This window comes from Hemiscyllium ocellatum, chromosome 10 (assembly GCF_020745735.1).
Source record: "Hemiscyllium ocellatum isolate sHemOce1 chromosome 10, sHemOce1.pat.X.cur, whole genome shotgun sequence".
Lineage (NCBI taxonomy): Eukaryota > Metazoa > Chordata > Chondrichthyes > Orectolobiformes > Hemiscylliidae > Hemiscyllium > Hemiscyllium ocellatum.
In genome coordinates this window covers 107,532,606-107,549,187 of record NC_083410.1, presented here as the reverse complement: position 1 = coordinate 107,549,187, position 16,582 = coordinate 107,532,606, and the positions used below count along the sequence as shown (strand labels likewise).

At 42.6% G+C, this 16,582-nt stretch overlaps 1 protein-coding gene across 1 annotated transcript in view; it reads right to left on the bottom strand.

Moving 5' to 3' along the window:
- Positions 1-767: 767 nt before the first annotated feature.
- sptlc3 (serine palmitoyltransferase, long chain base subunit 3) overlaps positions 768-16,582 on the bottom strand; it is a 107,098-nt gene continuing 91,283 nt past the window's right edge. Inside the window, exons 8-12 of the mRNA XM_060831168.1 lie at positions 14,428-14,647; positions 12,178-12,304; positions 11,370-11,505; positions 10,103-10,232; positions 768-6,392 (exon numbers count right to left, since the gene is read on the bottom strand). Coding sequence (XP_060687151.1) covers positions 6,279-6,392; positions 10,103-10,232; positions 11,370-11,505; positions 12,178-12,304; positions 14,428-14,647 — 727 coding nt within the window. The 3' untranslated portion in view covers positions 768-6,278. The remainder of the gene's footprint in view (positions 6,393-10,102; positions 10,233-11,369; positions 11,506-12,177; positions 12,305-14,427; positions 14,648-16,582) is intronic.

The window sequence follows — 16,582 nt, the reverse complement described above, 5'->3', positions numbered from 1 at the left end:
CACCCCTCATGATTCTACCCGGTCTTTACCTCTCAAGACAACCACGGGCTTAAATCACAAGGTTACCATTAATTCCAAGTGTTGTCACTTTTGGAAATCCATTTAGCCAGCACCCATTGATAGGAGTAATCATCTCGGACAATTTCAGCATTATTTGAGAACCCATGGTGACTCTCTGTGATCACATTACTTGCTCAAGTCTCCGATGAAAGATTCCAGTAACTTACCCACATCTGACATTAAACTGACAAGATTTGCAGTTACCACATTTCTCCTTCTACCATTCTTAAATAACGGGAGTGACATTTGCAATCTTCCAGTTCAAGGAGCCTCATTTCTGAATCTAGAGTGCTTTGGAAAGTTATGACTAATGCATCTGTAATTTCCGCATCAATTTCTTTTAATAGCCTGGGATGGAAAGCATCAAATTTTGGAGATTTGTCTATTTTAATTTACATAGGATAGCAAATGTTCTGCCAAAACAATCCTTTGAGGGCATTTCTAATGAAGGCATTAACTAGCTTATTTTAATCTGGTATCTCAGTTGAAATACCAAAGAGTTTTTTTTTAAAAAAAGAGGGACAATCATTGCTGTGCTAAGACTCAATTCTCTTTGCTCTCTAATTAAAGCTACTGTGGGAACATTCAACCCTCCATCCCAATTACTATAATAGGTTCCATTAAAAAAAAAGCTCATACATACTAGTTAATAGCAGTAATTTTATCAAGAGATTTAACAGAGATCATAGACAGAGAAGAGGCCAGAGTTAAGGGAACGCAAAAGGCTTTATTTGCTCAGGCCAATCATGCATCTTCATCAGACGTACAAAACAAAATGATGTGACAAAAGGAGTTGTAATTTATTTCTTGTCCATTACGTATTAAAAAAGAATCAGTATACAAATATATGCAAACCTTTCACACTCAATACTTTAAAGCAAATGGAGATCGCACATAGATTAAACTTGCAAACTAATCCTTGCCAATCACTTTGTGTACACAACTCCACTCTCAGACCCAGCAGTATACCCTCCCATAACCAGTGGTCAATTATCTGGAGAGAGGCATGGGCCTTCTTTTGAGATTGTACATGCTGGCCATGTTATTTCCTGTGGCTCAGTGCATGCAGTTAGAGCTTAGACACACACTTGCAACTTGCTTCCTTATAGTTCATAAACTGCCATATTAAATAATGAAATTGCAAGTTAAATAATTTTTCTGCCATATTCATTTTTGCTTTGGTTACCTGAATCAATTGAATGTCTTGACAGAATTATCTAGGATTCATTCTCCCTCCACAACTGCAACTTTAAGTAGTAAACAATGAGATTTGCATGGACTGACTTAACGTATAATTACTGGAGTTTAGAAGAATGAATCCTATTGAAACATGTAAGGTTCTTGGACGGCTTAGCAGGTTAGATAGAGTGGTTTGTTTTCCCTTGTAGGAGAGTCTAGAACCAGAAGGCAAATCCTCAGAGTAAGAGATGAGGAATTTTCTTCCCTCTGAAAGTAGTGAGCTCTGGAATCCTTTACTACAAAAGGCTTATAGAGACTGGGACATTAAATATAACTCATTGCTGAGAAAGACAGAAGAGAATCAAGGATTAAAGGGGTAAAAGCAGCAAGTGGAGTGGAGGATTACCAAATCTGAACAGTGAAACAGACTTGACAGGCCTTTCACTGATTCTAGAATTTATCACAAGCCCTTAGAATGGGTTCTAAAAATAATTCTATTAAACATATTTTAACAAATGTAACAAGACTAAAATCATTTTTTCACCCCAGTCTTAATGACATTGTAACCCTTTCAGAACGGCATGGAAAAATTCAGGCTAAGGGTAGACATTCAGTTTATCTTAAATGTCTAATGAATATTAAGACAAAAAAAAAGTTTGCTTATTCACGGTGACTGTGCTATTGATGACAGGATTAATTCAAACCTGGTCAGAGATTGTGGGTTAAAATTACATGTAAATTTAAGTGTTGTGCATTTTCAACAAGGGTTTATTGCTGTATTAGCAGAATCATTCCTAAGTGAGCCCAAGGAACATCTGATTTCCTTTGCCTGCTTCCCCTAACCTGGAAGAAAGTGTTGCAGAACAAAATTAACTCAATATGTGCCTCACCCATCTAACTACCAGAGTTGGACAGATACATAGACTCTTAGTAAATCCAGTAAAATTAGATATGATTAAAAGTATAGAAACACACCATCCCAAGAATGATTACAACCACCAATAGCTACATTGACCAGAAGGGCAACAAGACAATTCCCAATTCTGGGAACAGACTTTCGAACCAGTGAGCATGTGTGTAAGTCCAGATAGATGATGGGTGCAATCCATTTAAAAACTGCAATTGAAGTTACCTCAACATTTGCCTGGCTTTCTAAAAAATAAATGCTTTTTCACAAAGTCCCTCTCTCAGTTTGAATTGTCAATCTGCTCAGGCTCAAGGGAGGAAATTGCACATTTTTAAGAAACTGGATTTACATTGTTTCATGGTTAGGTAACCATGATGAGGATAGATTTGGCAAACAGTTTCCCACAGAGGACAATAACCCCATGAAATCTGTGAATCCATCCTTCTTCAGACCCACTATTGCCTGCTTTTTACAGCTTTCAACAACTAGAAAAATGTGGTAATCATCATCAAACCCAAATACTCATTAGGAATGCTGACCTTGTTCCTCCAGAATAAGAGGCTGTTAAACTTCAATCCAACGCAATAAGTCAGAGACAAATTAATGGAGGCAGTTTTACAGGTTACAACTCCCACAGGTAAAACTGCAACTTTTTATTTTATGCTCGATGGGCGTTATCCTAAAAATGGCACAAATGTTGAAACTGAAAGATTTTAGATTACTTTAGCAAATTCAGTGCGAAAAGTTGTGTACACTGATGGTAAGGCGGTTGTGAAAAGGTGTCACCACAGACACCCCACAGTGCACGCAAGCATGCATCGAATTAAATGCATGTTAGAAATTTGTGGCCTGTCAAGATGACTAACAAGGATGTTGGGGGCCGGAAAAGGAGCACATTTCCTCCTGGGACACGCTAAATTCAGACTATCAGCTACAAGGCAAGGCGCTTGCCTGCAACAGCCTCAAAATACAGAGGGATAAAAAAAAACCATCTAAACACTTGTTCTTTCACAGTCTCCAGATTGTGAATTAATTGATTGTGAACTAAATTAAGGATCAGATTGTTTTTATATTGGCAGGAAGGTCTTGGAAGTGTCCGAAATAAGGCTTCAGGCATTTTTCGTCAAAATACTGTCTCTTTCTGACTCTGGATGCTCAACCCTTTACCAGACTTGAGCTTGCCTTGGCTAGGGAGTGCCAAGACATTTTAGATTGGTGGCCAAGGAGAATTTATTTTACACCTGCCCTTGCCAACGAGCTTGGTATTAAGCCTGACAAGTGCGCACGCCTCCTCAAAGAGATCATTCACATGTCTGTGTGCCAGGTACTTTCATGTTGTGACATTGTTTAAGAGCCTCATGAGGCAGCCACTTGATTCACACAAACAGTCTGCAAGTAGCCACAGCCACACTATGCTGGCTGCTGTCCCACCGGATCTGACAGTAAGAGGGAAGTGCATTTCTGAAGCGCCTGTTCTGACCTCAAGTCATCCCAAAGCACTCTACAGGCAGTGATGTACATTCGAAATGTAGCACACAAAAGGTAGCAGCCAATTTGCAGATAGCAAGCTTCTGCAAAATGAAAACAAATAACTTTCTGCAATATTGATTGAGGGATAAATTTTGGCCAGGGCATCTGTGGATAGGTTCGCTCTGCTTCTTCAAAACAACGGGAATTGGATAATGCTGCACTGGGGGCATAGCTGAGATTTTCATGCTCATCTCTGGAGTGGGATTTGAACCTGTAGCCTCCTGATCCCAAGATGGTGGCGTTACCAAACTGAACTGCAGCTGATGTTGCAGGGAGACTGGAGTTACAACTTAGAAAGAGTTTCAGGACAGCTGTACTCACTGGTCTGTCATAGAGAAGTTCTTCAAAACCAATCATATGACATAGCTTCCATCTGCAAGTACAGATCAGTAAAAATTGGCATCATTTCAGCCTCCAAACCAGAAAACCCGTTATTCCATTTGGTCAAGAAAGTACAGTGACAGATTGAGTTGTATCCCACTGGTGACACTGGAGTTCAGCGCAAACAAAACTGCAGTACAGTGCAGGAGGAACCAATACATTCTCTGTACCATATGCCAGACTGCTCTGCTCAGTGCTGCTAATGAAGCCATTTGCCAGCAAGCTGAGGGGTGTTAAAACTGATTCCTCAAAGGACTTAAAAGGAATGGAAATAATTTGTGAATCTACAATTTCAGTAATGCCCTACTCTGTTTTCAAGCTGACTTCCAAAAGGGATGCCGTTCTGAAGTCAGAGTTGCAGTCAATAATATTCTGTGAAATTACAACAATAGTGATACTAGGGATAAAAGACAATTAAAATTTGAATCCATTGTGATAATATATCCTGTTAAAGTTATGGAATTTAAGCATTAATGAGAGCCACTGGTTTAGAATAACTGAGCTTTTATGATATCATCTGTTTAATAACCTGGAAGACATTGAATTTTGCAAATTGTTCCATTTCTTCTAAAGGGACAAAGTAGTAACAAGTGCAGAAGTGTGCATGTTATAGTTTGAGCTACATGCTGGGTTCAAGTATGGATCAAAACAATATCGCTTAACCTTTCTTTTTAAGTGTTTAAGCAAAGGTCCATATTCTTAAAGAATAACCTGCGAAAAACTGCAGTGATAATGGACTGTGTGTTTTTGTTAAATGGCAGAATCCGCCGTTCATCATGGAGCTGCTTCACTGCTGGGTGAATTGGCAACTCCAAGATGTGAAGGGACCTAACTGGTGACTATCTATGTGCTAAATCAGATTGAGAAGCATGGACTTTGAGCGATGTGGGGCAATAGTGGGGTTGAGCAGTCCGTTTGTCACAGACATTCACTTGGGGGGTTTGAAATCAACGCTGGACTGGAAGCCCCAGGTGGGAGAAAGGCCTTGCGATCATCACCCCTAGGACAATTACAGCAGCAATGGTGGTCAAGCAGGCAACTGTGGCTTGGGCTAAGGAACTCCAGGGCCCAGGAAGGCAAGGGGAGATCTATGCCTGGGTCAGGGGCCCTGGGCAGGAGCAGCATTGGAGCCCATGACTTTTGCCTTACAACTGAGACACTCTTCCCTCTCTCCCATGAGCTGAAGGAAAACAGGACAGGGTGGGCAAGCAGCATGTAAAGCCCAGATTATTTTAAAACGAGGCAATGAAGATAACTCAAATTAACTTTATAAATATCAAACATGGATAGAAATCTGAAGCAATTAACCATATTTTGCTCCCCTTAAAAAAGCTTTTATCCCCCAAACATTACACTCGCGTGTGCAGGAAGAATTTCACATTTTAAAAACAAGCCAAACCACTCTTTTTGAGCATTCAGTATATGCCTTGCATTCCCCCAGAATAATATTTTAAATTAATCTCAACAGGACTTTAGATAAAGGTTTACAAAAATTATAATTTCTGTATTTACAGGTATATTATTTTCCATAACCTTTCAACAAAACTCCATATGATTAGACAAATCTTTGGTGTCAGTTCCCCATCAAAACATCCAGAGTTATGAATAATATCAGCTTGAAAATCCAATTGCAGGTGAATTAAATTCTAACAAAGACCCACCCAAAAATGCCTGAGTTTAACTTTTGGCTAATTCCTGAATGAATATTTATTACAATAGTTGCATAGAAAGATTTTTTAAAAAATTTAAATTCTCGCCTGGAGTAACAGCAACAATGTTTTTTAAATAATTTTTTTCCTTTCTTTTAAAAATACTCCAAAATTGACAAACTGCACAAGTGAACAAACATCTGTAGAAAGGACAGCTGCAGGACTTGTGAACCAAGCTCTTTGATTTTTTTTTCTCTCACTGGTCTCTCAGCTTCTCGCTTCTGTCACAGTGCTGGGCACGTTATAGAGGAGCATCTGTCCAAGGCCATCAGTGGTATGTTACTGGTGAATAACTCTGCCCTAGATTGCTCGAAGCCTCTCTCTCTGCATGCTTGGATAGGTTCATTGTCTTGTTGTAGCCTCTTCCTGCTCCCCTTATTCCCCTGCCCACCCCCCGATTCACGCACATTAAAGACGAAGAGGTGCATGCACATGCATGCTGTTTCTGTCACTGGGGAGCGGCGGAGAGGCGCATGTGGTGTAATGCATATGCTCCACATTGCAGAGGTAGTTCAGTCTTCCAATTCAAAGTCTGACTCATTGTAGAGCTCAGGACGAACAGAGGGAGACCGCCTGGAGTACTTGAATCGTAGGTAGTCACCCATTTCATCCAGGACATTCAGCACCTGCAATGGTTAATATTCATTTAAAAAAAACTACCTTTATATAGTACCTTCAGAAATATCAGGGAGCATTACAGCCAATGAAGAACCTCAAGTGTAGTCACTATTGTAAAGCAGAAAATGCCATGGCCAATTTCAGCACAGCATGATCCCACAATCAATGTGATAAGGGCAAACCACCAGTTTTTGTGATGTTGATTAATGGATTAGTACTGCCTGAGACACCAGGTGGGGAGAACACTCTGCCCTTTTCTAAAGCAATGTCACAGGAGCTTTTACATTCACCTAAGTCGTCATAGGAGATTTTGGTTTAATGTCTCATCGAAAAGGCAGTAACTCCGATAATGGAGCACCGGGAGTGTTGGCATTTATCATTGTGCTTAAGCCCTGGAGTGGGACTTGGACCCATCGTCTTGTTGTTTAGAGCTGAGAGTATGAGCAACTCAGCAAGCATCCTTAGGCAGCACTTTCCAAACCCATGACCTTTGGCCCAAGGAGGTCAAGGGCAGCAGATGAGGTAAAAGGAACACCATCAACTGCAAGTACCCTATACAAGTCACATACCATCCTGACTTGGAACGATATCAGCCATTCCTTCATTGCCGCCGGGTCAGAATACTGAAACTCCCTTTGTAACAGCCTTGCACTGTGTGGACTGCAATGGTTCAAAGCAGCAGCTCAGCACCATCTTCTCCAAAGCAATTAGGGATGGGCAATGAATGCTGGCCCAGCCAGCCATGTCCACATCTCATGCATGAATACCAGAAATCGATATGGATGACTCAGTCATGTCAAATTCAGCCTGAACTTTGAGGAGGGTGGATACTGGCCAGTTATGTTCCTGACTGACACTTAATCCAGTCAAGACTTCCCATCAGCTCTCTGGACCCACATCAATCACATTATATATAGAGTTATTAAAGAGCAAATGCAGAACCTTTGACCCATTAAATCTATGTTGTTTCTCTGGACAGCAATCCTGACAGTCCCACTCACCCACACTTTCCCTGTAACTCTGTAATTTTATTTCCGTCAAGTGCCCGTTCCTTTTTTAAAAACATTGATCATCTAGTCATTCACCAACCTCGTGGGCAGCAAGATGCAGGTCACATTCCCTGTATCACACCTCCTAAACCTTAAAACCACGTTCCCTCACTTTCAGACAAACCAGCTGATGGAAATAGCATTTCTTTATGTACCTTGGACATTTCTCGCAAATCTCCTGTTAGCCTCCTCTGCCCCAAGAAGAACAGCATTGTTCAACCTAACCTCCTTGCGAAATTCCCTCAACTGAGAATGGCAGGACTGTCCCACAAGGGGACATTGATTTTATTGGGCCTGCATTCACAGCAGTTTAGAAGGATGAGATAGGATCTAAAATGTATAAAATTCTAACAGGACTTGACAGACTAGTTGCAAGGAGGATCTTTCTCCTGGTTACAAGGGGCAGACCCTCCGGATATATGGTAGAGCATGCAGGACTGAGTTGAGGAAGGTTTTTTTCAGAATCCTGTGGAATTCTCTACCACAGGAAGTTGTGGAGGCTTGAGAAATTGGAAGGAGATAAGAATATAGTATTGAGAGAGGATCAGCCATGATCATACAGAGCAGAGTTGGTTCTAAGGGCTTAATGGCCTAAGTTTCCTCCCGGTTTCTATGTTTCTGACCTGGGAACCATCTGGCAAACCTTCACTGCACCATCTCAATGGGTTTCATAGCCATCTTCAAGGGTGGCTCTGCCTGGGCAGAATCGAGTCTCATATGGGGCAGCTAAGATGTGTTTTAATGACTGAGAAACAACTGGTGTGTTCACAAGGTCGGAGTGAAGTCAGACAGTAAATGGAAATGAAAGGTTTAAAATGGGAAGGAATGCACATCCAAATCAGAAACTCTCTGCCAGCTAAAAGCTATTGAGGCTGGAGATCAATTAATAACTGACACCTAGATTGACAACTTTTGCGAGGCAAGGATGTAACAACAACAATGATTTGCATTTGGATATCACACTTCATGTAATAAAAAGCCGTGTGCAGGCATTAACAAAAAATGTGACATTGAGCCACGTAAGGAGATGTCAAGGCACAGTATGATTTTAAGGAAGAGAGCAGATTTTGAGAGGGGGTTAGGTGCAAGTGGTAGAAGACATGGCAAACAACAGTGGAACAATAAACGTCAGCAATGCTCAGGAGACTGAGGAGTGCACTTATAAGGCTTGAGGAGGTTAGAGATACAAAAGTTAATACATTTACGATGCAAGTCAAGTGTGATTTAATTGTATATTGGGATAGGCTTGAAGGACTAACTGCCTTCCTCCTAACTTGTAATTTCAGAAAACTGAAGTTAAAAGCAGAACAAGCTGGTTTGTCTCCGGATCAGAACTGTTGCCAAACTACCCTCTAGTGGCTTGCATCAGTTTGCCTGAAATTCATCCTAGTCAAACAGCCTAAGAGAACCATCAAGCACTCGTTAATGTATGAACAAAAACCTTTTGGTGTTTGGGACTTCACAATTCCAACTGCAAAGAGATTAGCGATGCCCTGAAACTGGCCCAGCTGCTGCATGAAGAACTTGCATCCAGTCCCTGTAACTCGAAACCTGCCAAAGGCACTTCACTGGAAGGAGGGACTGGTTGTGCATTATTTCCTCCACCAACATTATTTTGATTTAGTCCTTTAGTCTTGTTTGCCTCCACATTTTTGGTTTTTGTTGTGCCACTGCCCCTGGTTAATAGAATTTGTTAATAGTTAGAACCTCTGTTAATTCATTGGGTGATGGGTCTTCAATAAAAATACAAAATAAAGGATTGAAGATGAAAAAAAAGGAGCTGGTATCCATGCCTAGGTCTCCCTGGAGAGGGGGCACACCGTGTCCACCAGCTCCCTGAAGGCTCTGGCAGGTGACATGTCAGGGACTGGGATGGGTGTTTCCTCCCCCCCCCCACTAACACTATTTTCATTTAGTTCCCTCCCTTGTTACCCCACTATTTTGATTTGTTTTATCGTCATGCTGCTGCTTCTGCTGGGCAGTGTTTCTTTTCGGTTAATCAATAATTGCTTGAACTGGTGGTGGATAATTAAATTAAGATTTGAGCTCTTTGGGTTCTTAGGAGTAGTCCGTGTGTTCCTACACCTGGGGCAAAGGTCGAGGTTCAAAGTCCTACCTGCTGCAAAAGGGTGACCCATTCCATATCCTCACAGGTTGAAAAAAGAAAGAGCTGGGTTCTTCCCCAGAGGGGTTTGGCTTCTGGGCAGGAAAAGGATCCAGAGGGAAAAGGTGGAAACTGGTGTTTACGTTTAAACGTAGTTACATTAAAACCTTTATAAATCTCAACGGTTTTGCTGCCTAATTCTACATATGGATGTTGGTTTGAGATGGCAATAAATGCTGGCCGAGCCTACTTATGACAGTCAGCATTGGACTAGTTTTTATTGAATTGAAATTTCACTACCTACCATGTGCCTGAACACATGTCCCTAGACTATTAGCCTGAATGTCTTCAGTACCACCTCAGTAGCATTACTACTACACCACTGCCCCCTCCCCCACCCCACCCCCCCCCCCCCCTACTTATGCAGATGTCTCTATCTGTGCTCTTCACCAGCCGTAAATGTCATGGATTTGTTATTAAAATATGAATTGAAAAACAAGAGTTACTTGAACAAATATTCAGTCCAATTAAAAAAGTGAAAGGTGAATGCTCAGCAGAAACTCACCGTGTCCAGCATCTGGCGTGTGTGGGCTGCAGACAGGCAGAAGCGAGCCCGAGATTCCACAATGGGAGTGGCTGGAAATCCCACTACTACTACCCCAATATTCTTCTTCAGCATTCTCCTGGCAAATGCACTGAAAGCAGAGTGTCTAGTTATCACACAGCTGTTTGAGAAACATTATAGTGACAACAAAAAAAAAGATTGCATTGGAAAGCACCTTTCTTATGGTAAAATGTGATAAATAAATGACACCAAACTGCATATGAACACATGAAATAACAGCATAATTAAGGCCAATGGGCCCCTTCAGCCTGCTCCACCATTTATAAGGCTTGTTTTCCGAATTCCACATTGACATCCATCACCAATACTTTGACTTCCTTGCCTAACAAGAACCGATTCATCCCTGCCTTAAAAATATTCAATGACACCACCCCCACTACTTACTTAAAATAAAACGAAAACAATGTTTGAGAAACTCAGCAGGTCTGGTGGCTTCAGTAGAGAGAAAAATGGAGTTGAAAGGTTTGAGTCAAGTGACCCTTTGTCAGAACTGTCCCCTTCACCAATTCCTGTTTTTTTTGTTTCAGATCTTCAGCACCTGCAGTTTGTTTTTTTTTATAAAATCTATCTAACTCAGCCTCGAATATGTTCAATGATCTACCATCAGCACACTTTGTGCAAGACAATTCCACAGACTCATGAGCTCCCAAGTTAGAAACTGTGTCCACTACTTTCTGAGCCAGATTTCCAAAGTTGCACAAACCTCAAAAATAAAGTTCACTTCACCTCTGTCCTATGGCAATATTGGGACATGTGACTGATAGCTTGGTTAAACTGGTTGGTTTTAAGGGGCGTCTTACAGGAGGTGAGAGGGGTGGAGGCATAGGGAATCTGAGAGGGATGGCCTAGAGCCCCATGGCAGTTGATGACATACTACCAATGGTGGAGCAATGGAAGCCGAGGATGTTCAAGAAAGCAGGAATTAGAGATAGGCAGAGAACTCACATGGTTGTGGGGCTGGAGAGGATTCTAGCGAAAGGAACAATGATTTTAAAATCAAGTACTGACAGCAGGGGAGCTTGCATAGGCCAGTGAGCACACAAGAGATTGTGACACAGTCCAAGTGAAGGCACGAGGCTAGACAGGAAGATGGGAAAAGCATTGAACACCAATGAGTTCATGTAGTGCCATTAATCCAGGGAATAAAGATACCCTTAGTATCTTTTGCAAGAGGAATAAGCTTGTAAAACAGGCCAGGACAACATACCCTACTTTGCCAGGCATGTACAAAAGCAATGGTACCACGGGAGAATCATCATTCCCATAAGTGATGAAGCCCATCTCACGCAAGCGCCGTCGGAAGTAGCGGGCATTCTCTCTCAGCTGATGCACTCGCTCAATACCTGCAGAGAAAGAGAAGGTTGCAAAGAGCATCAGTGACATATCTCCTGTGTGCATAGTTTGTGCTTTTTAGAAAAAAGGAATAGTGACTTTCACAGCCTCAGGATCTCTCAAAGCAGTTCATAGCCAATGAAGTGCCTTTTCAAGTGTGTTGAAATGCAGGAGGCATTATAGTCAGTTTACACACAGCAAGCTCCTGCAAACAGTTATTTGATAATGGTCAGATTCGATCAGAATCATCACTTTTGCAATGTTAATAGGATGCTAAACATTTTCTAGGGCACTGGAGAACTCTCCTACGCTTCTTTGAAATAATGACAGAATCTTTTCAGAACTGACCTTTGGTTTAACATCTCATCTGAAAACTGCATCTCTGACCACGCAGTGGTCCCTCAGTACTACACGGATATCTGCCTTAATCACAGTGCTCCATTCTTGGAGTGGGAAAAGAACTCAAACCTTCAGTGGTGGTAATGTTATCCTTCCTAAGCCTCAGCTGACTACCACGTGGATAGAGGAGAAAATATTCCACAATTTACTGAGGGCTGTGACTTCTCATTTGAATTGTCAACAGTAACTGAACAGCATGCATCCTGGCCACAGGAAAAGGGAGCTGTAAGATACATGGTTATTATGCATTTTTAAACAAAATTCAAATTCCTTATGTTTCTCACCTATTGTTGTTCCATCAAGTCCCATGATACATTTTAATGACCTGATAATCTGTTCCACAATCGGGGGAGGCATTGAGGTAGCGTAGACAGCACTGTGAGAATATGCTCGTAAATAATCCACAAGCTCCTGTGTAAGGTCCAAATAGGAGAAAATGACTTTGGTAGAAAAGGTTTGATAGGACCAAGCTGCTTACTGTTTGGATGCTAACAATCCTCAGTACATCAATCCCTAACCAACAGCATTAACCAAACGTGACCATTGTTCACAATTTTCTTGTTGCCTATTTAAATAAGTCACAGCTATCCAAGTGCTTCAGAAAATTATTGAGACCATTTACAGATGCATTAAAGTACCAACTCTCAGATTTCAGCATTGCAACAGGAAAGGATTATACAGACATTTCAGATAGATAAATACTAAAAAAAAAGAGGATTAGCACTATTAATGACCTCCAGATATCTCAAAGTCCATATGTTTTTAACAAAGTATGTTCACTGTTGAATGGTAGCAGCAATTTGAGCACAGGAAACTCCCACAAACGGCAAGGTAACAATGAATGGGAATCTATTTCTCGTGATGTTGAATCAGGGGTAAATAGTGGCATGGAACCTAGGGGTATTTATACTGTCCTTCTTCAAAACTGTGTCTTAGGTCATTTGCATCCACACAAGTAGGTAGACAGTGTCTCGGTTTTAACATCTCATCTGAAAGAAGTCACCTTCAACATTTAGAACTTTCCCAGTCCTGTACTGGTATGTAAAGCTACATAAATGTGACCACCAGAGAGCAGATGGACTCAAATTCTCAGATACTACAATACCACTGAGTTCCTGCAAGGGTCGCTGTCGTTCACAATCTTGAGAGTTTTCACTCATCAACATTTCCTGCTTTTGCAAATCATTCTAACATTGTGCTGCCCTCTGCTTTGCAATTCTCTAATGAATTGGTATAGTTTCTGCTCTGTCCAGACTCTCAATGATTTTTAAGAAGTTTTATCAAATCTCTTGTTAGCCTCTCTCCTCTTAAGAGAAAGAGTTTCAACTTCTCTGATCTATCCTCAGAACAGATGCTTCTCATCCCTGGAATCATTCTTGTAAATCTCTTCCCCAACCTCTCCAGTGCATTTACATCCTGACTATAGCATGGTAAGTATAGCAAGTGCAGTATTGTTTGATTGCGGAGCTATTTAATGTGAAAGTCATGCCTCAAATGGAGAAATTTGCAATTTACTGGTTTCCTTTTTAAGGTGATTATGCATGGAGCGTCAGACCTACCCAGCTTTGCTTAAAACCAAAGAATATCATGAGCACAAGACAGTTTATGAACTGCATTCACTTAGTGCAGTGTTTCTGCAACATCATTTTGATGCAAACTGTATCATTATGGCCAATTGTTTAGTCAACAAAGGCAGTGCTTGGGAAACAAAAGCTTGGACATTCGCATGATGTTATATACAATTGCTAAGTCTTTCCCTGGCTCAGTGCCTATACGGTTCTAGACAGAAGGCAGGATATAGGGTGATGTAGACTGACAATGAGATTCCCGACACAGTGACGAAGCAAGCAAAGACAAAACATTCGGAATAATTCATGTCTATGAAAATTCAAAATCTCCCATCAATTAGAGGCCAACATTGTATGATAGTCACTAATAAATCCATCAAGGATTAGATTAGATTACTGATTAGATTAGATTACTTACAGTGTGGAAACAGGCCCTTCGGCCCAACAAGTCCACACCGACCCGCCGAAGCGCAATCCACCCATACCCCTACATTTATCCCTTACCTAACACTACGTGCAATTTAGCATGGCCAATTCATCTGACCCGCACATCTTTGGACTGTGGGAGGAAACCAGAGCACCCGGAGGAAACCCACGCAGACACGGGGAGAACGTGCAAACTCCACACAGTCAGTCGCCTGAGTCGGGAATTGAACCCGGGTCTCAGGCACTGTGAGACAGCAGTGCTAACCACTGTGCTACCGTGCCGCCCACAATGTTTATTCAGACAACCCCACCTACTCCACGATGATGGAGCAGTGCTCTGAAAGCTAGTGCTTCCAATTAAACCTGTTGGACTATGACCTGGTGTTGTGTGATTTTTAACTTTGTACACCTTCTCTAGTCTCTTTAGATAAATGAAGACCCTTAGATTGGATGTCACTACAGTAAATCTGAGGTAGAGGGAGGAAGGAAGAAGGTAATGGGGGGAGAGAGAGAGAGAAATTGAGAGATTTCGAACACTACCTTCTTGCCGGCAATATACCCTCCAGTTGCCCCAAAGCTTTTGGTAAAGGTGCCCATCAACACATCAATGTCTGTGGGGTCAACGTCAAAGTATTCGACCACCCCTCGGCCTGTTGCCCCCACTGCTCCTATACTGTGCGCTTCATCCAGGTACAGATAGGCTTTATACTTCTTCTTCAAAGCTACAATCTCTGCCAGGCGGACCATGGAGCCTTCCATGCTGAAATAAAAGCAGCACACTTAGTAACATAACATATTGTTGCTTCATGTTTGAAAAGCTCCCAGTACTGTGAGAAATGAGATCACACTGAAAACCACTGGCTTGAAACATTGTGAATGGCACGCTGCAATAAAGCAACATATTTGAAAAGGGGAAAATACGCTTTCAGCACAAAGTAGAGTGTTGAAGCAGCTGGCATTAATTGGACACACTTGTCTAAAGAGCTAGCATAGGGCTAGCTGGCTGACTGAATAGCCCCCTTCCACGCTCTATGGTTCACCATAAACCACGCCACTTGGTACCTTAAATGGCCTGGCAGCAACTTTCTGCACCAGTGATATGCGGCTGTACCCTTCTGACTGTCAAACACCCCAAGGTATTATGGAGAAACATGACAGTCTTCAGCTTCTCAAATCTTTTCAGTCTGTGACCCCACTTTAATGCTCAACATTAAATGCTCAACTCCAGAATGAAAACTTGAGTGCTTGTGGTGCAGTGGTAATGTCCCTACCTCTGAGCCAGGATACCCAAGTTAAAGTCTCAACTGCTCGAGGATGTAATAACATCTCTGAACAGGTTGATTAAAAAGAATCAAGAGATGGGTTTGACATTAACTCTAGTGAACAGTGCTTGTAATTTGACACACTCATTAGTTTGACTGAACTGGTCCTCACCCTTAACAATTTCTCCTTTGAATCCTCCCACTTCCTCCAGACCAAAGGGGTAGCCATGGGCACACGTATGGGCCCCAGCTATGCCTGTCTCTTTGTTGGCTACATAGAACAGTCGATCTTCCGTAATTACACCGTCACCACTCCCCACCTCTTCCTCCGCTACATTGATGACTGCATTGGCGCCACCTCGTGCTCCCGCGAGGAGGTTGAGCAATTCATCAACTTCACCCACACATTCCACCCTGACCTTAAATTTACCTGGACCATCTCTGACACCTCCCTCCCCTTCCCTGGACCTCTCCATCTCCATTAATGACGACCGACTTGACACTGACATTTTTTACAAACCCACCGACTCCCACAGCTACCTGGATTACACCTCTTCCCTCCCTACCTCTTGCAAAAATGCCATCCCGTATTCCCAATTCCTCCGCCTCCACCGTATCTGCTCCCAGGAGGACCAGTTTCACCATAGAACACACCAGATGGCCTCCTTCTTTAGAGACCGCAATTTCCCTTCCCACGTGGTTAAAGATGCCCTCCAACGCAATTCGTCCACATCCCGCACCTCCACCCTCAGACCCCACCCCTCCAACCGTAACAAGGACAGAACACCCTGGGTGCTCACCTTCCACCCTACAAACCTTTGCATAAACCAAATCATACGCCGACATTTCCGCCACCTCCAAAAAGACCCCACCACCAGGGATATATTTCCCTCCACATCCCTTTCCGTCTTGCGCAAAGACCGTTCCCTCCGTGACTACCTGGTCAGGTCCACACCCCCCTACAACCCACCTTCCCCTGCCACCGCAGGAACTGTAAAACCTGTGCCCACACCTCCTCCCTCACCTCTATCCAAGGCCATAAAGAAGCCTTCCACATCCATCAAAATTTTACCTGCACATCAACTAATATCGTTTATTGTATCCGTTGCTCCTGATGCAGTCTCCTCTACATTGGGGAGACTGGGCACCTCCTAGCAGAGCGCTTTAGGGAACATCTCCAGGACACCCGCACCAATCAACCACACCGCCCTGTGGCCCAACATTTCAACTTCCTCTCCCACTCTGCCGAAGACATGGAGGTCCTGGGCCTCCTTCACCACTGCTCCCTCACCACCAGACGCCTGGAGGAGGAACGCCTCATTTTCCGCCTCTGAACACTTCAACCCCAGGGCATCAATGTGGACTTCAACAGTTTCCTCATTTCCCCTTCCCCCACCTCACCCTAGTTCCAAACTTCCAGCTGAGCACTGTCC